Source organism: Euwallacea fornicatus, chromosome 18 (genome assembly GCF_040115645.1).
Source record: "Euwallacea fornicatus isolate EFF26 chromosome 18, ASM4011564v1, whole genome shotgun sequence".
NCBI lineage: Eukaryota > Metazoa > Arthropoda > Insecta > Coleoptera > Curculionidae > Euwallacea > Euwallacea fornicatus.
Genome location: NC_089558.1, coordinates 4,154,161 through 4,180,388, shown reverse-complemented (window position 1 = coordinate 4,180,388; position 26,228 = coordinate 4,154,161). Strand labels below are relative to the sequence as shown.

The 26,228-nt window shown below is 34.1% G+C and overlaps 3 protein-coding genes across 3 annotated transcripts; 1 reads left to right on the top strand and 2 right to left on the bottom strand.

Annotated features, from left to right (window-relative positions):
- Window positions 1-466: 466 nt before the first annotated feature.
- LOC136345118 (DNA ligase 1-like) lies at window positions 467-3,215 on the bottom strand. Its single transcript, XM_066293141.1, has 3 exons — window positions 2,980-3,215; window positions 2,798-2,920; window positions 467-2,744 (listed from the first exon to the last, which is right to left on the bottom strand). Exons 1-3 carry the CDS (start codon window positions 3,050-3,052, stop codon window positions 691-693), a joined length of 2,250 nt encoding a protein of 749 aa, XP_066149238.1. The 5' UTR covers window positions 3,053-3,215; the 3' UTR covers window positions 467-690.
- Window positions 3,216-3,537: 322 nt separating this feature from the next.
- Window positions 3,538-5,424, bottom strand: LOC136344887 (protein Fer3-like). The gene is made up of 4 exons (XM_066292768.1): window positions 5,270-5,424; window positions 5,085-5,217; window positions 4,842-5,035; window positions 3,538-4,791 (listed from the first exon to the last, which is right to left on the bottom strand). The coding sequence occupies exons 1-4, from the start codon at window positions 5,318-5,320 to the stop codon at window positions 4,624-4,626; spliced, it is 546 nt and encodes a 181-aa protein (XP_066148865.1). The 5' UTR covers window positions 5,321-5,424; the 3' UTR covers window positions 3,538-4,623.
- Window positions 5,425-10,124: 4,700 nt separating this feature from the next.
- Window positions 10,125-25,564, top strand: LOC136344886 (fatty acyl-CoA reductase wat-like). Its single transcript, XM_066292767.1, has 10 exons — window positions 10,125-10,264; window positions 22,742-22,954; window positions 23,011-23,089; window positions 23,143-23,312; window positions 23,372-23,517; window positions 23,578-23,687; window positions 24,264-24,465; window positions 24,520-24,762; window positions 24,821-25,078; window positions 25,137-25,564. The coding sequence occupies exons 2-10, from the start codon at window positions 22,751-22,753 to the stop codon at window positions 25,249-25,251; spliced, it is 1,527 nt and encodes a 508-aa protein (XP_066148864.1). The 5' UTR covers window positions 10,125-10,264; window positions 22,742-22,750; the 3' UTR covers window positions 25,252-25,564.
- The last annotated feature ends 664 nt before the right edge of the window (window positions 25,565-26,228 follow it).

Below are 26,228 nucleotides of genomic sequence, written 5' to 3'. Positions count from 1 at the left end.
TATCAGGTTTCACTGGCATATTAAGAAGCAAGAACCTAGTCTAACAGTACAGGAAATGCGAATTTTCACAGATACTGCTGGTTAGACTGAACTTGAAGCGTAATAAAACTTTAGGAATATAAACAGACGCGACGTTCAAAAAGAGATAACACAACGCGAAGTGAATTCCAATTAGAATACCGTTATAGACTTGAGTGAAGATGGTATGTGGGTTAGTCGAATATGCGGATTTTGGTTCTGGGAACCCAATTACCATTATACGTTAAAATAAATACATTCTAAGTATCCAACTACATAAAAATGTTTCCAAAAATCTTTTGTAACGAATATTGTTTTTCCAACATTTATAACGTCTCTCCTGGAGGTTTTCGATTATACAGTATATTTAGGTACAAGAAAAGTAATAGAGTAAAGCCGATACTGATATATGGATGAGTCTTAAAGCTGAATGAAGAAGAGTGTAAAATAGTAAGGAAAAGGCGGATTTATTATGCAATATCATTATAAGAAAATTGAAGCTACCGCTATACAAAGTTTCCTTAAATATTACGGAAAGTTTAACTAGTTTCATATATAAAGTACATATTTAATTACCAATTTAGATTTCACATAAATTAAGAAAACGTGAACTTCACACTACCTGTTTCATTGTTGTTCAACTTCTGCGAGTAAACACAACAATAATTACAATCAACTGATTTTCTGTGCTGCATACCCCTCTATCTGGTGCAAATTGGTATCCCGAAACCCTACTACTATATCTCCTTTAATTAGGTGCTTATATGACTTCTTGGCTCCAGTTAAACTCTCCATATATCGGTACACTCTTTTAAAATTTGCATGTTTGAACTTCAATTTCACAGTACCATCCTCCAGTTTCTCATTATCGCCCTCAGGGTTTCCCACTTCCCCAACCATAATATCCTCAACTTCGATTGACTTAATTTTCGCTTCATTAATGTCATTTTCTACTTCTGCTTGGAAACTGTCAATGGTTTTTGCCATGGAAGTAATATTTTCCTCTATGTTATTAGCTTGTTGGTCAAAAGCACTGTTCTCAATGCCTTTGTTAGATTTTTTGGTCTTTTTTTTTTGAATAAATTTGTCTATATAACTCAACTCCGAGCTGTCATTTAAGATCCCTTCAATTTCAATTATCTCCCTGCTCTCCTCCAAAGTTTCACTTTCAATATCTTCTTTTGAGGGGATTATTCTTTCTCGAGTTACATCGCTGAATCTCACACTTTTCCTTCGAGACACTGGTTTGACTTTATGAATGCTGTTTTGTTCTGTAATTTTAGGTGTAGTTATTACAGGAGTGGAGGCAATATTTAGTATTAAATCACATTCCTCCTCAATTGATGCATCTAAAGTCAAAGCAGGATTGTCAATGCCTTCATTTTTTTTAGGTTCTTGATGTTTCTTTTTTTTTTTTGTTTTATCATTTCGCTTGACTTCATATAGTTTGTTCATTAAATCTTTTTCAGTGGCCATATCTTCAGAATCAAATAGTGGGTTTATTAGCCCAGGGCTTTCTTCTTTAGATTTATATTTCTTGTTCTTTTTAGGCTTTAATTCATAAGGGTTTTCAGTTTCAGTTGCGATGCTCTCATTTTCACTTCCAATGCTAAAGACCTGATTTTCTGTTCCCTCAAGTGCCTTCTTAGGTGTTGTTATTTTTTGAGGTGTGAGCTCTATGACAGAAGACTCAATAACAAGCTCTTTATTTATTACATTTTCATGCTTCTTTTTACGTTTTTTCTTTACAGTTTTTACATTAGGATCTATAACAACATCCATATTTTCATCAATACCATTATCCAATATTTTCTTTTTAATTTTCTTTTTCTCACATTCTTCATCTGACTTCAAATCATCTAAATTTTTCATTTTGTTTTTATTTTTTTTCCTCTTCTTAGGAGTATTATCTTGAGAAAGTTCCTGCTGGTCTTCAACTACAATTATATCATTGTTAATTTGAACCTGAACCTTAAAGCTTTCAGCAACTTCTCCTACAGTGTCATTCAGCATTTCAGAAGTACTTTCTTCTATTGGTTCCAAGATGTGTTTCTGCATTTTAGCAGGGGAAAACAAGGGATCAAATGCTGGATTTGATAGGCCAGTTTCAAGTTCTTTTTTCTTCAATTTGTCAGTTTTCTTTTTTTTGGAAGGAGTGTCATTTAAATTAGAATTATCCTCCAAACTCCTTTTCTTTTTAATTTTCTTCTTCTTTGATATGGCATCTTCACTTGATTTAATACAGGTCTGTTCCTCTTTAAAACCAAACCCTACAGTAGTTTCACTCTCAGACTCTGACTCATTTCTTTCAAAACCAGAGTTTTTCAAAACTCCATTGCTCCCAATTTCATACCCATGACTTTTGCTAAAACTAGGTAATTTCTTTTTAAAATAGTCAGACATTGAGCCTCCATATGAGAAGTTGTTATCAACTACCAGGTCTTCATTAACTTCCTCCTCTTCAATATCCTGGTTGGAGGATTCATTTAAAGATTTTTTGCCAAAAATGTTTGCTAAGTCTTTTTCTGAACATTTGCTCAAATCTTTACCCTTAGTAAATTTTTTATAGTGCAGTCTAGCCTTTGAGCTTTTTGATTGTTTTTCTAAAGAATTGACTTTAACAGTGTTATCTTGAGTGGTTTCTGTGCCTGCTAAACTGACGAGAAGGGAGGAGAAGTTAATCTCATGTTCTGTCCATTGATTATCATTCTTCTTATAACCCATGCCTAATTAGAATTGTTTTAGTTTCAGATGTATGTAATAGTGAATTGCTAAATACCTTCAGAATCATTCTTATAAGCAACTTTTATATGCTCGGTCATGCCATCTTCCTTCAATCCAAGCCCTTTCCCAGGGGCCCAACCCATTTTTTCTAATAGTTTTTGGCCAAATTTATTGCTATCTACAATTACGAAAATATATTATAGTGAACAAATCCGTTTATATAATTGTTAAGTTTACCATCAGCCCAAAATTTGCCTCTGGGGTTAAGCGACCACTTTTGTTTTCGTTTTCTTTCTGCAAGCATTGACATATTGGGGTAGTTTATTAAAGAAGATATTAAAATAATATATGAGATAAAGAAAATCAGCTTTAATTTTTTATAAAATACTCCAAAAACCGAATGTTTAATTAAAAATTTTATCGGAAAAACTGCCGAGCTTACAAATTGTTAACCTCACAATAACACATGGGCACGTTGTCAAAAGTCTATTATGTCATTGTAGAATTTTGGGTTTAACATCACTTGTATCTAAGGCTATTGATAGGTGACGTATTACGGTTAGTCATAAATTTAATTTAATTTAGTTACAATTTAAAAACATTCATATATTCATAAATTTATTATATAACAAATAAATTCAAAATCATATTTTTTGACGACATGCAACTAAAATATATTTAAAAATGTTTGCGAAGGAATATTTATTTTTAAGCCATATCAATTTTACATATTTAATTGTTTAAAATAAAATATATTGCAGCAGATAATTTTTTTATTAACCTACTTATCTTTGGTATCATTATAAGGATTATAAATGTTATTAGAGTTTTCTCCTCTACTTTTGCTTTTCAAACTCATATTGATTAATATTTTTATAATATATACAGGATGTTATAAATTCAATGCCTCAGTATTTTGTAATCATAAGAAGCAGAAAGATGGTTAAATGGGGGCACATTTTAATACACAACAAAAATTAGAAATTCATATTACTAAAACTAAAAAAACTAATTAATCAAAACTACAAATATATAATATATCTTTTAATTTTCTTATGAATATTCTACTCATTATTTTCAAAGACTATTAGCAGTTTCGTGAGTCACTTTTTTTACCCTCGTTAGGAAAAAAAAATTATTTTTGAAATTTGATTTTGATTTTTAGAAATTTGTGAAGATTCCCAGATCGACTTAATTTTCTTAACTATGAAAGTAGATGTTCTTTTCAATTTTTCAAGTAATTACCCTCGTTAAATCCATAATGACGTTGTCTAAGTTTTTTTATTATTATTTAAAACAAAAGAGTAGGCAGCGATGGAAAAGTAAGCATTGAAACAAAACAAACTGCGATTACCGTTGGCAATAGACAAGAGTGTTGCCTCAAATAAGTACACTATGTTATTTTCAGTTGTTAGTGCCCACTCTTACCACTTTACACTTTGAATTTTTAAAACCCTTCATAACATTTGTTGGAAAAATTTATCGAACAAATATGACACCATATGTTACACCTACTGTCCCTCATTTTATCCAACTCTCTGCCTCGTATCATTAGAAAAATAGCTACGTTAATGCATCAAATTTTGAATACTCTGCAGGATAGATATTGGAACACACTAACCTTCCTTCATACATATCTCTACTAAAGCTTATAAATATCAAGATATGCCTTTTATCAACACTTAAACCTGATTCCGGAGCTAATATCTACTTAAAATTATTAGTTCTACAATTTTCTTTAGATACCAGACCTACTGAAACGATTCGACAATAATTAATTCAAAATTATAATATTGCACCTCCGAACACATTACGAGTTCTCACCATTCACAAAATTACCCAACAAGCAGAAACAACACAATAAACGATACTTTTCACCACCTAATTAATCAGACCATAAGGGATATATTCTCTTTGAGGATACGCGTCATTGGTCTTATGGTCAAGCGGATGACCGTGAAGAAGCTCTGTCATGAAACTGATGTAAGTAATGGCCAAACGCAGAGTTTCAATGCGTGACAGTCGTTTCTCGTAAGCAAAAGTTGGCACCTAAAAAACAGAATATTTTATATTCTTAAAAAAACGTGAATAACACGTACTTTTCTTCTCAATTTATCAAATGCCTCATTTAAATTGAACATACGTCGCCTTTCTCGTATATTAGCAGCTCTGCGTTGAGCCATAGTGGCAACCCTTCTCCGCGTCTTTTTCTGCGATTGTACCCCATTAGATGCACCATTTCTGCCCATTCGACTAGAAACCAGAGCGCCGCACTGTTGATGCCGAGGCCAAACTAAAGCAAATACATGCAAATTTACTCAAGAAATAAATTATTTACTTACCAAGGTCTGAATTGAAGGCAGTTAGGATATCCGGGTACCCCCCCAACGCTGGATTTTGACTAGGGAAATGATGAGGATCCCATAGACCTCCGTATCCGTTGATTTCATTGGGATACCCAGGGTACTCCGCACCCTACACAGGAACGCAACTTCCTATCCAAACTTCCAATTACATGAACACTTACACTTCCTGCATCCCACGACCCATGGTCACTGGAAAAAGAGGACATTTTCATCAGTATGAACTTCTGAAAACGGACCTTGATATAGAAATCTGTAGAGCACACTTATAAATGCTTTTTGATGATATCTCTCATATAAGAGCAAGTGAAACTAAAATGCGACATGAAAAGATGTATTCTTTTATCCCCCAGATAATATCAGCCCTAATATTGCAATTTTATGTGACTTTAACTTTTCCGATTGGCTAGGCCGCTCATTAAGGGGAGGAGCCTTCGCAGGGGGGTCGCCAATGGAATGGGACTAACCTGTCGTAATAGGGGTAGAATAGCTGGACCTTATGGGTAAAGGGATTAGAGGATACGTTGGCTTGCGGATGAGTATTGACTAAAGTGGGTTTCGGTATGGAGTTGTGTTGGGTTTGTAGGGAGAAAAAAGTTAAAAGAAGGTAAGTACTCAATATTTATGTTGTTGGAGAGTGTTCTAAAGGGTATAAGCGGTAAAGCTTGCCTACAGAAATAACTCAAAATAGTGTTAACGTACGGGCATAGAGCTTTGATTACGTAAATTACCAAGATCTCTGCAGTGTATTTCCGAACTCAGTTACTAAATTGCTTAAAAATACGGTAAAATGCAAACCAAAGGTAAACATCGGCAACGCCGCCCTTGGATACTGATGGCATCTATCTTGGCACGGCAGGTCACTCCCTGCACACTACTGTATGCTATTTTACACATCTTTGCCAATTCTTTCAGAGTTTATTTCGTAATTTCAACTAGATACATTTTCAAGTATAAAATTCTATGTTCTTATGAATTAATTTAAGCTTTCTATATTTTTTTGAACCTTTTTATAGTCAACACTACATATTTTTCAATAAAGAAATGATTTATAAGCGATTTCTCAGAGGCTGTATAATTGCTATTAAGTAGGGATGTTGAAAAAGACGAAGAAATATATCAACATATTTAATGACAACTGCATCAGTTACATGCTCCGTACGCTTATCATTATGGAATTTATTTTAATTTTTATAACTTATATTGTGCTTGTTATTATATATTGAAAACGAATTAATCGAACTTAACACCTTAGAATTGGTATGCTGAAATATTTGGATGGACTATTTATCCAACGACATTATTTATTTATTACTCTTACACCACTTTTTAAAATGCCATATTTGCTCAAAACATAGTAATTTACTATAGGTCGTTGATCACTTATAATTCCATAAAGCCGCATAATGTTTTTCAACATATGCCAACAGTAAAGGGCTCATCCCCTTGTTAGAGAAATATTAACTTCTGCACACGTGCATAATAAGAATTGTAACAATCGGGGGTGAGATTTAATATCGGCTAATTCACCCCGGCCAAAACAAATCGGCGTAATATTTCGGGGGTTGAAATTGGATCACTATAGTGCAGTTAAATCCAACTCGCAACTAGTCAGGAAATTATGGGACACTTGATTGCAGGGTCAAATGGAAGGCATTTCAAAAATTCTATGAAGATTAAGTCATTTACTTTTCTCTGAAGGAAGGTGATTTAGTTTCTCATTTACTAAACAACTCAAAAACTGTATAAATAACTCTCGAGTATACAGTGTGTTCTGGTACTTAAGCAAGAAAACTTGATAATGGTTGCCGAAAATTGAAGTGTCAGATTTCAAATATGGCATCGCCACGTAGTAGAAGAGGAAAAGCTGCAATGATGAAGTGGCAATCACTTCAAATTATTGTGCCAAATAAGTTCAAATCATCACAACTTTTCAATTTTTTAAGGAACATGTTGAACTTCAAATAGTGCAACTTTATTCCAATTTAATCGAAATTGCATCATTTCTGATTACAGAAATTCTCATGATTGAGCACCAACGGCGGGCAGGCTGTATATCATTGGATGCCATCGGCCGAGGAAATTTGGCAGTTCTGATGAAAACGCACTATTTCAATTAAAATATGAAAATGGGAGTCCATATAAAATTATTTCAAGAAAGTTTGGGGTCAAAATATCCATATCCTGTGAACCCTAACTGCAATCCGCATACAGAGAAATATTAAAATACAGCCTGAGTATTGGTGAGATTCTTGGTAATACCTGGAAGTGAACATTAATACCACATTGATAATTCGGCTCTAAAGCGAAAATCTGATTTGTTGAAAATTTGGGCATTGATTACTTCATCGTGGCACCAATTTATCATTGTGCTGCCAAGAACGATGGAAATCTGACAGAAATAGGGAAACACGTGAACTAATCGGGAGGTTCCAGATAAGCTTATTAAAAGTGGACAAAAGGGGCATTAGCCATGGTGGATTGGCCCCCCATACGGTTGGGATATGCTCTAAAATAGGGCGATAAAGCGTGTGTAAATGGGATTAAAGTCGAATTAAATTGTTTTGGACACTTGAGATATATTTAGAGATCAACCAAATATGCCAAAATACATTGTCAAGTTACTATTGACATTTAAATCAAATTTTCACTGAGCGATGCTTCAAATTTAAACAGAAACCTGTGTTGAGGTACATATCAGTTTAGTTTCCAATTCCGGATTGTCAGAAACGCTCAGAGATATGTACAAAAAGTCGCGATTGATGTATGTGTAACATATGTTTCTAATCGTTTCTGATAGTCCGGAAACCATTCACCTCTCTGTTGGATCGACGTTTGCCAAGGGAATGGGGCTTTCCGACATCAAGACAATATTTTGTGAGGCAAATGTAAATTTTAGTAGGGTTTGGGATTTTTCAAATCGACAGTTATCAGTTTAATTGAGGTTGGTTCAAGTTTTTATATATATAGGGTGCCTTATGTGTCCACAATACTCTCTCCGAAATGACAAGAGTTACAAAAGTTGATTAATAGAAAATTTTCTATTTTTAAAAACTAAATATACGTAAACAATGTTGGCAAATTAATTTTATTCCCAAGATTTTAGAAAAAATGTGAAATTCGCTGAAAATGTTTATCTGAAGATGGTAAAAAAAAACGATTAATGAGGTTAAAAAAATGTTTAAACATATTTTGGAAAAATCCATTGGAGTCATGTGAGGATTATTAAGTAGCCAATTAGGAAAAAGTGCATAAACGATATTTTAATGTCCTACAAACACAAAAAAACTTCCAGATGAAAATGAAAGTGAAGGTTGAAATTAATTTCTCTTTAATAGTTAAAATATTTTTTAATTTTTCATTAGTGTTTCTCATAAGTAGCTATATGACCCAATTAAAACGCATTAGTATATAAAAATCACGTGATTTTTAACATTAATATGATTAAGGTGACTTTTATATCAGAACAGGTTTTTATCCGATATCACAAGTCATATGTTTACAAAAAAAAATAACTTTTCCCATTATTATCATATTTTTTTTCGATTGGTATAAAAACACACTAAAAATACAGAAATCAATTTGTCATTGAATGAATCACTTTACTATAACCTGTATGGAAAGTTCTAAGGCGTACTTAAATAAGTTACGATGTCACTAATTTAGGAATCTTAATTGTTTGAATTTCCGAAGTAATAAGTTTGAAAACAAAAATAAAGCGACGCGATCGAACAGGAATTTTTTGAAGGAAAACTGAAAGTAGATGAGAACTAAAAATCATATAAAAACTTTAACGACATAAATTATCGAATTTCAGTTATCACAAACGGAGGTTTTAGTAGAAGGAACCATATGCTACTTATGCACAGGTGTCTAGTTATTAGATTAAGCCTGGTCAAAAAGTGTCAATAGGTTTGATTTTATTGACAAAATGGTGACCAGTTATTTTAATTAATGGCCCTTGTAAGTGCTTTGAATTATGTTTACTTTAAGATTTAAATTCTTGAGCTTAATTTAAGTTCGAATCTTTCCCGAAGAGAGCTCAGAGTTGTCTCTATCTGTAGCTCTCGTTGGCTAATACCTGTTGACGTCACGACAGACGTAATGCGTTATCCGTTGCATTATTATGATCCATGAGATTGTTCATACGTACACGAATGGTATTCATTGAGAATATTAATCTTTTACACCTGTTATGGTGTGTCAAACCCGAAAATTCACAGAAAAGTCGGCTAAAGCTAAAAATTGGATTTTTTTAACGCGGAAAAAATCAGAAATTGGCAATATTTAGTGAACTTTGCGCACGTGTCCCACTGATACCAAAAAAACATCCCTTTCCTAGAACTGTGAAGAAAAGAACTTGATAATCTTTCTGATATTTTAACCCATTATCCCAAACTAACAATTCGCAAGGGTGTCAGCCAACGAAAGAAAAAGTATCTCCGAGGATAGAGGAGCCCCCTGTCGGAGGGTGAACTGCGGCTTAGACACTCGACTTAGACACTTGAAAGAATGAATTACAGGTCAAAAAGGGGGTAATTTTCCCGAAAAAAATCGGTCTGGATGTGTAACAACACAGCAAAAAATAGTAGTCCCGTTTGTCTCCATTAACCGAGGCCAAAAACCCATTGAACTCATACAGAGGATTACAGGAGCGGCTCAAAATTCTCACAAAACTGAGGGTTTGTTAGTGGGTAAAAATCCCACGCGCGTTGGATTGACGGTTTCCAGTAACCTCGTATCGAGGAGATGAATTTTTCCGGAGATCGTGCCCCCCTGCATGCACGTCAAAATCTTACGCTTATTTGCATAGAAAATGCATTGTAATTTCACGTAAATATGCATAAAATCCTAAAATAAAATACTTAAATGGTACGGGAACCTTAAACAGCACCGCAGCACTTCTAATCTCTACACATCGAACATCGTTCAACTGTTAACGCCCAGGTATCCCCCACTACCCCTTCGAACTCGTGCAGAATGAAAATGTTTAAATTATTCGTTAACTGGCCGCATTATTTAGTTCTTAGAAGATTTTAGTGTATGTCGTACCCCGTGGGCACCACCAAACCCCTGCAGCCGCACTAAAATTCTCTAAAATTGACAGTTTTCAACTTATTGTCGTGGTTTTGGGGGAAGATCAATTTTCCTAAGAAAAAGTAAGTTTTTTGTTTGTTTTCAGTTTTAGTAAATGTTTACTGAAATTTCTTTAAAAAATTTCAATCACCCTGTTGGCGATTGAAAATCGCCGTTTTGTATTGATTCGTTCGTATATTCGGCTGCTACCTATGTAAACACAGTTTGAAATACGCTGCCGGCCTTTATATTGTTATGCAAAAGAAACGGTACTTGTCCCATTTGCCAACGAACGGCATAATCATTACAAATCACATAAGCAAATTGTTTATAGCTTTCCAAATTTTGTTATGTAATCAGGAAGTGAGAAGACATCTTTCACTCTTGTAGTTATGTACTGTGCGATAGCACATCTAAGAAATCCACAGTAAGTTGCGTCATGGTGGAAAAAGCAACCCAAATTTTAAGTTGCTTTGTGATATTAAACATTTTTTTATTTCCTGTACAATAAGAGCAAGTGTTGGGATGAGTATAGTCCAACATGTTGTTAGATTGAGTGTGATCAAATACAGGGTATTGCAAACTAGTAATCCGCTAACCATATATTCCTTGAGCGAAAATAATTAGGCTTTCCTTCTGCAATTCTTTTTTTTTGGCGTTTTATGCTCACTATATACTATACAGAGTGTTTGAGTTATATTTTTAAAAAATGTTAATAACGCGGATGTTTTTTGATATATTTTAATGAAGTTTTACAGTGATTTACACTTCCATGAGATTCACTTTTCCTATAATTTGGGTTAAACAAAAATGTAACACGAGTTTTACCTTTGGGTAGAAATAAATGATAGATACGTTTCTGCCATAAACGAAAAATTGATACCATATATTGAGAGGCACTATGTTGGATTATCTGTTAAAGTTGGCGGTGAATCAAAATTTTATAAGAATAAAAAAATTAAAATAAAGGAACATTGAGTTGAAAAAATTAAACAGATTTCCTGTTGGCGTTCTTAAATAGAGTTGAGGTGAGAAATGTGTCCACGATCCCCCATTTTTCCCACTCTGATTTCAAATTTTTTAACCCAAATTATAGTAAATGCGCCTCATCAAATTATGCATCGATGTCAAATTGTATTAAAATGTTTCAAGAAACGTTGAAGTTACTAACAAAATTAATTTTTTTAACAACTTCAATACTGTAGAGTGAGTACAAAGCGCCTAAGGAAAAAGTCGCTTAATGAAAATGTAATTATTTTCGCTCAAGGAATGTATAGTTTTCGAGTTGTCCTATTAATTTGTAGCACCCTGTATACAGGGTGTTTGGTAGGAAGTGCATGACACTATATAGAGTATTAGAATAAGTCAATCTGAATTGATTTAACTAAACATACCCATATACTAAGTTTTATAGTTTTCCTGATAGTTCCATTTTTAATATACTTTAATTTGAGCATGCTTACCTACAATTATTGAAGTGTAAAAGAACAACAAGCCCTGTGATCAGAAAAATGTATTAAACGTTTTTATTATGTATCAATGGATTGTTTAAACTACTTAGGCCATAAAATGGCTTTGTTACTTATGTAGAACTTTATAAAAATAATTTTCCTAGTTTGTAATACAGCGAATACTCAAATTCAAACACGGATTTTACTTGAACGCTAGGTGTATGTTTATTCGATTTTTTTTTAAACTTTCTTAGGCAAAGATTTTTCAATTCTTATGGAAAATTTCTTAAGAAACAATTAAAAAATTAGAGCAATGAATACTTTTAACTATTCACAACGCGCATTCGCCAAAACTTAGGTTAGCCATTTATTATCTCAAGGGAGTTTCCAGATATCTAAGGTGTTAGGTTTTTTATATTTTTAAATACGGTCTACATATTCGCAATAAATAATATTTAATACTATAAAATAATATTTCATTTTACAACGTAAAGAAAGGGACTATTCGGGGAACTCTTGGTTGATTTGGAAAAAACAAAAAAGTTTACAATGCTTCGCAAACAAATCATTAATAATTTGTTTATTACGTTCCCAGTGAGGACCACCGTTCTGAATATGGTACATCTACATGCTCTATTCCTCACTGTTGTGGAGATATCAGGCCGCATTTCTCGTTTTAAGTAGTTGAGTTGCTTGATTCATTCTGGCGATTTAATGGTCTCTGTTTTGAATTTCCTGTTCATATACCAGCGATTTAATGCGACCCCATACAAAAAAAATCAACGGGCATAAAATCAGGAGACCTGGCAGGCCAGAGAATGTCGAACAGTTGATTTAGACATTTACATACCCTTCGTTGGTAACGGACAAGACGGCCGGGGTATATCTTCCCAAATTCAATGGTAAATACCCGAATGGAGCAGATGGGCTCTCTTGCGGAAAAGCTAAATAGTTTGCCCTGTTTAAATTTAACACGTTAACATTGAACTTGTGTTGAACGAAAGTCTGTCTGTTCATATGAGAATTGTATTCCTTACCATTCAATAATGTAAATTATGGTAGTTTATAATGCTTTGTTTGGTAAATTTTGACTTCAAAGAACTCGCTTCAGAAACCTTCTATCTTCCATATAGTAATTTAGCAAAAAACTACAAAATGTTAATCTTCGCGCTGGATCATCGAGTCCTAGTCCTTACGCCACCATATAATGAAATGTCTCTTTCTTCTCGGCATATAGGAGTGAAAGATGGAAGGATTTGCTCCTCTTCTTCAGGTCTATTGCGATTGCCTATGGGGTCTAAATTCCGACGAATTGATCCAGTTTCTCTGATGCGACAGTAGATCCAGTTAAATACATTTGCATGTGAAGTTCGACGGCTTGGAAGACTCTGTTGGTAGAATATTGGTCTAGCTGTTTCAGCATTTCTATCAGCTTTTCCATAACAATAAATAATATTAGCCTACTCCTCGTTGCTAAAAGACGTCATTTAGCATAATTTAAATTTAAGACTTCAAATATAAAAAACGATTGTTGTGAAACACGTTAATTAAGTAATAACAATTTATTATTTGTATTGTTAAATAGCCTTAGAAACAAATGAAAATCAATTGCGCAATAATGTCTAATGATAGTCTAAAATCAAAACCAACAAAGAAGTGCGATTAGTTTTCTCTTTTGTTTTTTTTTAAATCAACTAAGAAATCCCCGAATACTTTCCTTCTTTAGGTTGGAAAACAAAATATTTTTTTGTAGTATTAAGTGTTATTTAATGCGAATATGCACACTGCATTAAAAATGATAAAAAACCAAAAACCTTGAATATCTGGAAAACTATAGGGTGTCCCGAAAAGTACGGGCGAATTTTAAGATGTAATAAAACGTAAGATTTATATACGGAAATATACATTACAAAAATTAAAACTACTCATTTGGATCTTTTTCTACCAAAATATAAGATTTTATCCTTCTCATGGATTACCGCATTCTGATAAAATTCTAAATGTATTTCTAATAGTTTAACAACCACTCACAATTTTCTAATAACACACTACCTTGCCGTTTTACCATATCCTTAGCTCAATCGGGGCGAATAAGATTAGATATTTTTGCAATATATCTCTCAAACTATTGTTTCTAATTAAAAAAAAACTGGAGAGGCAAAAAAGTTATTGAAAGACAAAATAGATTAAATAAAGTTAATGAATAAAATCTAAAAGTGCCATAAAAAAGTTTCGATGTAAAATAGTGAGAATGACCACGGAAAAAGTAACGACCTGTAAAGTATTTTAAATAATTGTTATTTCAGCTTATTCATAATGGTAAAATAATTGTTACTATCAATTTTACGCTAATGATATTTACAAACAATAGAGAAATTAATGAAAACCGAAAAAATTTTTTTAACACCCTGTAATCAAAATGGAAGCAATTTAGGACATGCCTTTATGTGAAGTTTTTTTACTAAAATAAGCTCATGATTCACTCAATTCACTTTTTGGCCATCCATTAAGAAATACCCTGTATACATATACGGTGGTTGATAGAAAGCATGGACCATATGGGACTTTCTTTTATTTGAATTTATCAGAGAATTTTATTCTTGGTAAAGTTTGTGCATTCCTGCAAACGCAAAACGCAATTTAGAAAATTTCTGTACCTCATTTCATATGGAGGAGATTCGAAAATTATGAAAATGACGCATCATGAGAATCCCTTTATTTTTAATTTTAGGGAGAGCGTGTGTTACGAAAAGTTGTTCAGAATTAAAAGATAATAAATGGAGTTTCAAGTTCCAATTCCATAAAACGCTTTTGCAGATTTCTTTATGATTACCTCGTATCAGAACACATGGTGTAAGCTCGTATGATCTGGCATGTCATTTTTGATTGTCTCTTAAAGAGATGACTTTTTGAGGAAATTTTTAATTCAGCAGAACGATCGTTTTTTGCGGGTTGTGTGACAGGGCGCATCATCTTGCTGAAACCACAGATTGTTGTTTCCCATACGTTCTAAAACTGGAGAAAATTAGTCGGAAACCATGTTTCTGTAACGATCTCCGTTTACAATGGCAGCAACTCCTCCGTTATCTTCAAAGAACCCGACCACCCCTGTTGCTCAGAACCCACACCACAGAGTCGTGCTTAGTTAAGGCATCTGATATTTTACACTCAGTCGCTGATTCTTATTGTCTCAAATTCTGAAATTTTGTTTATTATTAACACATCCACTGAGGTGAAAGTGTGCCTCATCCGAAAAAAAAAATTTTTTTGTGAAATTTGCATCTTCCCCTTGGTCGAGCGAAGATTTATTGAGTAAACTGGTTTCTCTTTCCATGATCAGCAGGCTTGAACTCTGCTGTTGGTTGAATCTTGTAGACACGCATTTTCGGATCATTCAAAACGATTCAATGCAGTGAGGATGGAAACAAATTCAATTGTCGAACTGACCGGCGAATTGATTGTCTCGGGTTTGCCGTTAAGGTGTTTTCTACGGTCCGAGCAGAACGCGGTCATCTTCTTCTTTTAATGTTTCTCACAGAACTTGTGGTCTCAAACTTACGAACTGATGATTCGTTCGGAAAAACATTAAGATGCGTTTAGATGGGTAGTGAACCACAATCATGAACCACAATTTCATGGGGTACGCCTGGTGTGAGTGGTACATTCGTGCAAGAAGAATCGAAACGAATCGAAACCGATTAAGGTATCAAACATGTTAGATGTTTTTTGTCTAACTCCATGGTGGTAATTTGATACTTTCGTACCTCACGAAAGCGCGGTTTACGATCGTGAGTCACTGCCCGTATAAACGCGCTTTTACGTTCGAGTTTCGAGCGCAGTTCACGAAGGGTTGCCATGGGACTTTTGTTCTTTTTGTAATAACTTTTTACTATTTGACTGCGTTGCTTAGTTGTAATCCGCTCCATGACGAGAACCGTTATCAGTCTAGTAATCAGAATGATGATAGATAACGAAAATGATAAAACCCCATTAAGCGTTCGTAATGTAACGATGTAATTTTTCATACTTAAATGGGAGATGGTAATTGATATGTTGATAAAAAAAACAAATTTAATTTTCATTAAAACTTGTGTTTTTGTCCCTATTTTTCGGACACCCTTTATCTTAAGATAATGAATTGCTGGCCTAAGTTTCGGAAAATGCGCTTGGTGGATGCTTAAAACTGTTGGGATTAATTGCTCTAATTCTTAAAATTTTCTTAAGAAACTTGCTATAAGAATTGAAGGACTGTTGCTTAAGGAAGTTTTTGAAAAATTTGATTAAACACACACCTAACCATTCAAATAAAATCGATGTTTGCATTTGACTCGTTGCTGTATTACGAATTAGGAAAATCATGTTCACGAAGTTTTAAATAAGACATAAAGTCATTTAAATTCATGGCTTAAATAATTGAAACAATCTATTCATACACAATAAAAAAGTTGAGTACATTTTTTTGATAAGAGAGCTTATTGTTCTTTTGCACTTCAATGATTTTAGAAAAGCACGATCACATGAAGATTTAAAATTTAATTATCGGGAAAACTGTGACGCTTGGTATATAAGTATATTTCGTAAATCTGTTCATAATGACTTTCTCCAATACCATATTCAGTATTCCGCATTACCTAACAGACATCCTATACATATATTGGATTGAGTTTGGTCCGATATGTATTAGACTGAGCATGATCTAATACACAGGATGTCTTTCAAATGACTGTATGACGCTTGACCAAATATTCCTTAACCAAAAATAAGGCGTTCTAGGCCAACTTGCCTATACTCAATGTTGCTTAAACAATAATTGCTGAACAGTTTTAACGATTTTCACTAATTTTGAATCTAAGTTAGATGAGAGTTCCTACACAAATTGGCTAGGCATTGGTTTTTATGCATTTTTTTTCATTTTTTCCCTATTTATTTAATTTTATTTTTAAGTTTAACAGCGATAGTAACCGCATTGCCATTTTGGCCCGTAAGGTCGAAGATACTGGAAAAGTCAAAGTGGATTCCGATACCTTTTTTGCGGCAGAATCTGGTAGAGTACTATACGTTTTTCTGCACAGTATGGTTAATATGTAATTAACGAAAATTGACTTTCGTTAAGTCTCAATCATCATAAATTATCTCGCCAAATACGTTGAGGAAAAGGTAAAAACGTTTTTCCAAATTTTCGCTTTTTTCCAAGCATCTCCGAAAGTCATCGAAATTTTTCGAATTTTACAACCGCATACTCTTGAACTCGAAGTTGCGCACTTTACCTAAATTTTCTCATTACCAAGGTCTCCGTGGTTTAGCTCCACAAACGAACACCCTGTATACATATACATATGTATTCTCAATTAAAAAAAAGTTAATTATAAAGTTTGATTCCGTGCATTGACCTACTAAAAAAATTATGGGTGCTAAAATTTCCTGATTTCAGTTTTTTTATAGTCCAATAATTTTATTTATGATTGTTGTAATGAAAATTGTACAGTATGCAACTTATGACAAAAAAATGTAATTATACCAGGAAATTTAAGTTAACAAGCAATAAAGGTTACGTGATCGGTGTTATATCTGATTTCAGTGTTTATATGGGTCGATGTTGGTGATAAGCGCAATAATATCCAATTATTGGGATTAAGTATTATGTAGGTTCGGTTCCGTTTCACGAAATACTCAACGATGTTTGCGCGTTTCGATGAATCGCACCCGGCGAATACGGCAAATTACTTCCACACGCATCACAGATTCTTCAGAATTATTTTCGAACAAAAATCTTCCAAATGTGACATAGTTTAAAGTAGGTGCTACTTACATTATTCTCTACTTATCTTGTGCTAATTGACTGATTTACGTTGGTCTTGGTAAAAGCCAATGCCCGACAGGCAAATAAAAATCTGATATTGAAAATTAAAGTCGAGCTGCGCTTAAACAGAACCTTAAAGAAGTGAAACTTACTGGATATTCACATAAAACTGAAAATAACCCTTAGGTGAAACAGGAAAAAGGCTCTAAGAAAATGACAATGATATGCGGAATTACAAAAGGTGGTGTATGGTGTGCCGCGTACTCTCATGAAAAAGCTAATGAGGGTGTAATAGGAGCGCTACTTGTTTTTGTACGGGATTTCCCCTATTTTTGAAATTACAGAACAATGACGATTTTTGCTGTTCATAGAACAGTGACCCATCGACAATCATCGCAAAACTGAAACTCCCCTAATTAAAATCCAATAAAATCTCATGCAGAATACCAAAGTAGATGAATCAAAACACCTCGAGAATAATAAAAACAATCGTCCTCTACATATTTATTATTGTTGCACAAAATATCGAGCATTGGGCACGTTTCAAGAGACTTGGCAATGAAACACTAAATTTGACCCATATTCACCTGCATTTTTGGACAATAATACGCCCCAAATAATAATAGACGATGGTGTTGACCTAAAGGTGTATTTTTCCATTATGGGGGACTAGGGATTGAATTAAGTGATGTTCAGTATTTTCTTATCGATGCGTAAAAATGATTATGGAAAGGTCAAGAGTTTTAATGGAGGAGAGTACTTGACTAAAAAGTATGCCTGAATATACGTGCGATTATTATACAGAATGTTTTAACATAAATTTTTGGGTTTTTTTTTCATTGTCAAGTAAAATTTCCATCGCACTTCAAAGTATTCAATTCTTTCCCAGCCTCATACGTGAAGCTATTTGACAAACACGCGTGTTTTTATCTTTTATTAGTATGAACAAGACATGCATAAATATTACATGAATAAATTTACTTTAGCCACATAGTTTTTGCAAGTTTTTGCCTTTAATTTGATCATCCAACGAGTCGTTTCGTTATTTGTTTAAATTTTATTATTAGAAGCAATTTAAGTACTTTTGTGACTCCAAAAAAATTAAAACGTGTCGATAAAATGCGAATAAATCACAAAGTCGACTATTTGAAAAATGAGCAAATCAGCATTGATTGAGTACGAGTCGTGTTGCGTGTCTGCTTCGAGTCTCGATTGAGTAAACATCTTTAATTAATTTATTTGTTTTGCATATTTTGTACAAGTTTTATATGGTACTTTTTTATAACTTCAACCATTTGTGCAAAATGAAAGTAATTTACTACTATTAGGGCTGGCTTCAGCAAATCTGGTGCCATGGGCAAAATTTTCGACCATCGTGCCCCAAGAAAAACCGCCTACCGGTAAAATAGACTTTTCGTGATTTGCCTCTCTGGGCCGTCGTTTAACCTCTACAGTTGAACGCTCGCGTTTTGATGCCGAATACCCACAAAAAGCTTTCACATGAACACATGCTACTTTGATTCGTGTGAAATAAGAAACTATTTATCGCACGCGTGTGGCAAAGCGCTCCATTCCGCTCGGGAAAACTTGAGATAAAGCTCCGTTTTGGCGCACTGGTAAGAGAAATAATGAAACTTCTTGCAAAAAAAGTCGTTTTGTATTTATGAGAGAGCAGAATTCCGTATAAGGTGGTTTTCCCATTTCGAACGGCACATCGCCGTTAACGCCTAATAGCGATTATTTGACAGCATGAACATTTCGTGATTTATACATGCAAATCATGACATATTCAAATCAATTATCATGATCATCGGAAATGTCCTTCACGCATACACGGTCAATAAAAATGCGTCATAACTCCCCATATTTGTGATGTAATACTCACTTAAGAGAATTCAAAATTAGATATAGTGCCTGCGTTAATGCATTTGTTAGTCAGATCCGTTAAGTCAGGTCACTTAATCCCCAAAAACTCAAACTTGTAGCTTTGTGAAAATTCGGTCAGTGCAGTGGTGGGACAAAATCCGAAAAACTACCTTTGGAAAATCGTCTAGAACTTCGAGGAAATTGAAGTTTTAATCATTGAGGCCATGCCCCCTGAATGTCATAAGGGAGTTGTTGCAGAAATTCAATAAAATGTAATATTCATTAATATCTCTATATTTATTTAAATAAATAATTTATTTTATCGTGTGGAATAATAATTTCGTTACACTGTTTGACCCTGACGTCTCCTCACCGCTAACGTTAATTCAAAATGAATGCCCCTGTCTAAGAGAGTTTTGTATAGAAAACCAGACTTTCACAATAAAAATAAATAAAAAAACCTATGGTAGCGATTTAAAAAAAGCTTGAATGCATTAAAGCTTGAAATAGTTACTGGATTATATCTATGGAATTCGAGCTAACCAGTGGAACATAAAAATTGAAAAACAGCCAAAATCTGAATTTAAAGAACTCCTCTAAATTGAGAAATTATTGGGGTAGTACCGCATGATGAGAGATTTTGCTGTGCTTCGCTTGTCTATATGAAAGGAAACTTATATGCCAATTTTCGTGATTTATCTCCTTTCGATAATATTCGACTGAGTTCAGGCGAAATTAGGTTTTTTTAAATTTTCTGTGCCAAAATTGTTACGAATGGAACCTTGCAGTGCATCACATTTTTCAACCGAAATACGAATCTTTTTCTTGGGCTCTGAACATTTTAACCCAACCAATTATCTCTTAAATTTGCCCCCTTCATAATTAAATGGCGTTTTTCTTAATGAAGAAAAATTATATGTTACTTATAAGCAGGGCCGGCCATAGCAAGTCTGGCGCCCTGGGCGAAATTTTTAATCGCCGCCCCCGTACCTCCAAAAAAAATAGCTGACCAGCAAAGTCCATCCTTCCAGTCAAGTCCAGTTCAGTTCAAGTTCATTTTGCCCCCCTTCCTAAGGACAGTACCGGTTATCACCCATAGAAAATAATTGTCAGATGCTCTACATGGAAAAGACCCTGATGATTACATGGTTTGCACATTAAACACTGTTAACACAAGTACAACCATATCAATACCAATTACACTACCATTGATTGAGTCGTGCTTTGATTGTGGAATACAGCTTTCCTCATTAGTGCATCAAAGAGTGATATCTCAGTATAATGAGTAACATGAATTTTACAAGGAACTGTTTTATATCAAAGTTTTTGGTAATTAAAAGGTACGTATTATAAAAAAATTTCAAATGTGTATAGTCCGTCATAAAAGTATGGTAGGGATCAATTTTTTTTTTTTTTTTAATAGAACTTTTCAATTTTGTTGCAATATTTGGATTTATCGTCAAAATTTAAAGTCGGTTTATGTAAAGGATCTTATGTCAAAAATTTACCGTCTCTGAGTTACTCAGGAAAATTTGAAAATTTTGATAATTACAAGGTTGGACGGAAATCAGTGTTGTACCCTAAAAACTTCGAATTTCGGAATCGATCTTATGTGGCCCAAAGAGGACCTAATGAGCAACATTTAGACGTGTTTTAATTTTTTTTTAATTTCATAATCCTCCAAATTTATATGAGTTCAAAACTCGATAATTTGTTTATTTCTTTTTATCTATCGTCTTATCCCTGAACATAACCATTTCTAAGTTCCCGAAAATGACTAATTTTCGGCTTCTAAATGTTTCAAAAACCACATCTGTAACTTCATCAGAAGCAAATGGTACCCAATGCCCGGTAACGCCCAGTGTCATTTTGACATTTTTTGCATGACTATCGATGATTGTGTTATTGTTTTATTTTCGGAATCACACGTTAGTTCTACAGTATCTTTCGTTAATATTATCTTTTCAATTAATAAGTAAGAAGTTCTTTCCTGATAGGACCCCAATTGCCTTCTGAGCAAAATGGTGGATAATTTGATAATTTGTTATCAACCAGTCATTTTCATTCAAATAAAATCATTTCCTGTAGGTTTACGCATTTTTAGATTGTGAACGCGATGCTGTGAAAAAAATTGGAACATTCCATTTGAAATAAGCAAGTTATTCAGGTTTGAAGTCACGTAATTTGGGAGACTGGAGACTATGGGGGACCTATTTCGGTTATTATGAAAAACTTTTTTAAATTAAAATACGTCAAAATATAACTTATTAAATCTTCTTAGAGCTCCATAATACCGATATTGAAATTCGCAGCGGTTAAGATACAGCACCGATATCCCTGAGATCTTGCATCCGTCAAAATTTTTGAATTTTTCCGAGTAACATAGGAACATTCACAATTGACATAAAACCCTGCATATAAACTGACCTTAAAATATAATAAGTCCGAAAATGGTAAAAAATAAGAGATTTTTTTAAATCATATATTTGTTTCTAGCCCAGTTTTATGACAGACCCTGTACGTTTGAAAATAATTTTTAAATACGCACCTCCTACTGACCCAAAACTTTGATATGAAACATTTCTTTCTAAATCTCGTGTTTGCTAAGGTATCGCACTTTGGCTTACCAATGAGCAATATAAGACAGGATGGCTACTTATTGTAGGAGTATGTCCAATGTCTCAACCAAAATGCGGTTTAAAAGAAAAAATTTCGAATAAAAATCTTTAATATGTTAAAGGTCTGTATTTTAAATTTATTGTAAAATCTACAGGGTCCGTCATAAAAGTGTGGTCGTAACAAATTAGGTATTTTTAAATGGAACACCATCAATTTGTTGCAATTTTAGGATTTTTTGTTAAATTCTAAGGTCAACTTATGTAGAGACCCTATATTTAAATTATATCGTCTCCGAATTATTTTGGAAAATTTTAAAATTTTAAACCTCCACGAAAATCGGTGCTTTGTCTTAATCGTTGCGAGTTTCTAAATCGGACTTCTGGAGCTCCAAAAGGACTTAATAAACTATGTTTTGACGTATTTGAATTTGAGAAAGTATTCCACAATCGCCGAAATATCGAACTTGCTCACACAAAGTAGCCACTTTTTATGCATGCATATGGAATTTCAATATACCATTCCTGTAATCTGTGGAAAATCGTATGTGTGGATGTACCTTTTGGCCTGGATCGCTTTGAATTTCTATGATCCAAAATTTCAGTATCACTTCTAAATCTACCTTAAATGGTAATAATCGTTATAATAATTAAGATCATGACCTTGAAGTACCATAAGCATTATCTACGCTTATTAAAGAAAAAAGAAGGTTAAACTCAACAATGGATAAAAAATATTGTACGGTTTACATTCCCTATCGCTCAAATTATTATTATAGTTATTACCCAACAAACCATTTATTTGTAAACATCTGTTCCCCTTTGCAGACCAAAACCATGGAGAAAGTGGAGGGTAAGTCAGAGATTCAGGAATTTTACAAGGGCACCAACGTCTTTGTAACCGGTGGAACTGGGTTCATGGGCAAAATCCTGATCGAGAAGCTACTGAGAGACACCGAGGTAGAAACTATTTATGTGCTGATTCGGGAAAAAAAGGGCAAGACTCCTCATATGAGGATAGATTCCTTGTTTGATGACGTGGTAGGTGTGGACAAAAAATTACAGATTCGATCGTTTATTCATCTAATTTTCTTTAGATATTCGACCGAGTCAAGATGGAAAAACCAAAATGCCGAAATAAAGTCGAGGCCATTCCTGGTGACTGTTCCTTGGCAGGTATGTATCTGTGATTGTCCAGATTTCTTTATGAGATTCGCACATATTCTCAGGACTCGGGATCTCAATAACAGACAGGCAGAAGCTCATCTCGAACATCAATGTCGTTTTCCACGTTGCGGCCACAGTTAACTTCAACGAGCAGATAAAACTGGCCTACAATATCAACGTAAGCGGCACTAAAAATCTTTTGAATTTGGCCCGAGAAATGACAAATCTTAAGGTAAAATGTAGCAACAATTATGGTGAATAATTATCTAATTAAATTACATAACCATTTAGTCTGTAATGCATGTATCAACTGCATTCTCCAACTGTACACGACTGGAAATCGACGAGCAAATCTACGACCATCCTTTGCGATGTTCCGATGTTGAAGCTGTGCTGGAAAAAATGAGTGAACATGAATCCGATTTGTGTACTTCCCAGTGAGTTACCGCTAGAATTCACCGTAGCAAATGTTTAAATACATACATCTGTTTAATCAGGTTTCTAGGGAATTGGCCTAACACGTACACCTTCACCAAAGCCATGGCGGAATCGCTCATTAAAGATATGTCCAATGACATTCCCATAGGAATTTTTAGGCCAGGCATAGGTGAGTATACAGGGTGATTCGTAACGCAATGGACATACTCGAAGAGGACCTCAAAAAAAGTGGATGTTTTTTTTACAATGGTTGCTGACGTTATTACCTCTGAAAATGTCTTAAAAACGCAAAACACTCGAAATTTCAGCGTGTCCTTGCCATAGAACAACTAAATTGTAAAAATACAGGTGTTTTATTGATAGAAACTCGAAGTGACCGGCAGCGCTAAAGGTGCTCCACTTCTAAAATTTTTTGATATTTTAAACCTCAAATTAATTCACAATTAACAATCTCCCGGTTTCAAAGTTAATTCAGTCTCACATTTTTTTGAGTTCTTATCAATTTCCTCGTTCATCATTAATTATAAATTCGTTTAAATTCCCTAAAAAAAAAGTCGTACCACTTTATGTCTGGTCATCGCGGTGGTCGGTATCGAGAGGAATTATTTCCATGACCTATTCATCAACTTGGAAATTGTTGGTTTACTCTGTACGCTTCTGTTTTGTGTCCACCGCATTGTGAGGCACCCTGTATAGCAAAATTATGACGTTTATTATTACTCTAATCATTATTATTTTTTTAAAGTTGTATCGACGTACAAAGAACCCATCACTGGCTGGATAGACAACCTCTATGGACCTACAGGGTCGACTGTAGGCACAATCTCAGGATTTCTCAGGGTTTCATTTGCCGATGAAATGCAACAGGCCGATATAGTGCCTGTAGACACATGCGTGGCTGGTCTGATTGCTGCTGCTTGGAATACTGCTCAAAGAAATGTCGAAAGGTAGGACATTCTCATTGTTTGGTAATGAAGTGCTGATGGTTTTCAACTCACCAGGAAAGTGGAAAATATTCCGGTGTTCAACTATGTTTCCTCCCCGGAAAATCCCATTATATGGCGAGAGTTTAGAGACTTGAACATGATTTATGGAAACACCTACGCGTCTTCCACTGCTATTTGGTGCCCAATTAGTATTGCAACTGTCAATTCCTATCTGTATCCCATATTAATTTTCTTTTTGCACATTTTGCCTGCAGCTGTGATCGATTTGTTTTCTTTGTTGACTGGAAGGAAGCCAACGTAAGTGTCCATATACAATAGTTATACAAGATAAAATGCCTTTTTTGACTTTTTACAGATTACTAAAAATATACAAAAAAATCCACAAATTCTCGAATATCCTTCAGTTTTTCTGCACGAGAGAGTGGAAATTCAGCAACAAAAACACACAAGCACTGTGGCTGAAAATGAATAAAACGGATCAAGAGTTGTTCCCGTTTAGCATGAAACACGTGCTGTGGCTGCAATTCTTCAAGATATACTTGAAAGGAATCAGGAAGTACTTGTTGAAGGAACCGGAGAGCACTTTGAAATCCGGACAAACACGAATCAAAAGGTAAAGGCTGTTCATCTGCTACCAAAGAAAAATGCAATATGAGAATCTCCTATTTCAGGTTCATTATACTGCACCACATCATCAAGAACGCAAGTATTTATTTGGCAATATCATTAGTTCTATCTCTTCTCAAGAATACCTGGAACGTTATATTCGATTCAACACTAATTTAATGTAAAAAATTATTTTGTAAATTTGATGTAATATGTACAGAAAGAGCTACTGTTAATATGAAAGATTCCCTAAGATTAACATTTTATCTTTAAGTCCGTCTTGCTCATCCAATCAACTGACTCTTCTAACACTTCTTTGCTTATGTGTTAGTGACCAAATAGTCATATTAGTAGGTGACCATAAAGCTTATTTGTATATAAAATACTTATTTGTACCTACAATTAATGTTATATTTTATATTGAGGAGCGTTATAATCTCATTGTGATGAACATAATTAAGATCCAGTAATATAATGATTTTATTTTGTTTTATTTTGTGCCATAGCAACTTAGTGCAACCCATATTCTCAGTTTGAGATTTTCCAAAAAAGAAGAAAAACTTTCTAGTCTACACATGCAGTTTTCCCAGACCTAGGGAAAGGTGACATAAAGCCAATTCGGCAAAAAAATATACAGATTCACTTTTCACAATCTAACGGTGATGGTGAAAGCGCAAAATGGAAATGTCTCATCGCACATCTCGACTAAAAATGCCCATGCCAATTTTTTAAATATCTTTTCAGATAAAGCCATAATGTAGTAAAAATGGTATAACAATATTTTGTATTTCTTCACGTATCTTAGAGACCCATGAAAATTTTTTTAATCTCAAGACTGCATGTGGTTGAGTAAGCAATTTTACAACTCTGCTACAATTTAATGTACCCTTCATGTCTTATTCTTTTCTAAATCCTAATTGCCACGCTAGACTTTGGGGCACTTGGTATATTAATTTTTTTTAATCCTCAGTATTAATTTAACTAAATAAATTTTCATGAACATTTCGTTTTTTTTTCGAATAATAAGGTGTTTAATTAGCGTGCGTTTCCAACACCTTTTAAGGACAGTTTTGGCGTTGATGGTTTCTGTAAAACCCAGAAACCCTTTTTCCCAAAAGATTCAGGGGCAGGGAAGGGCGGCATGGAAAAATTCTATA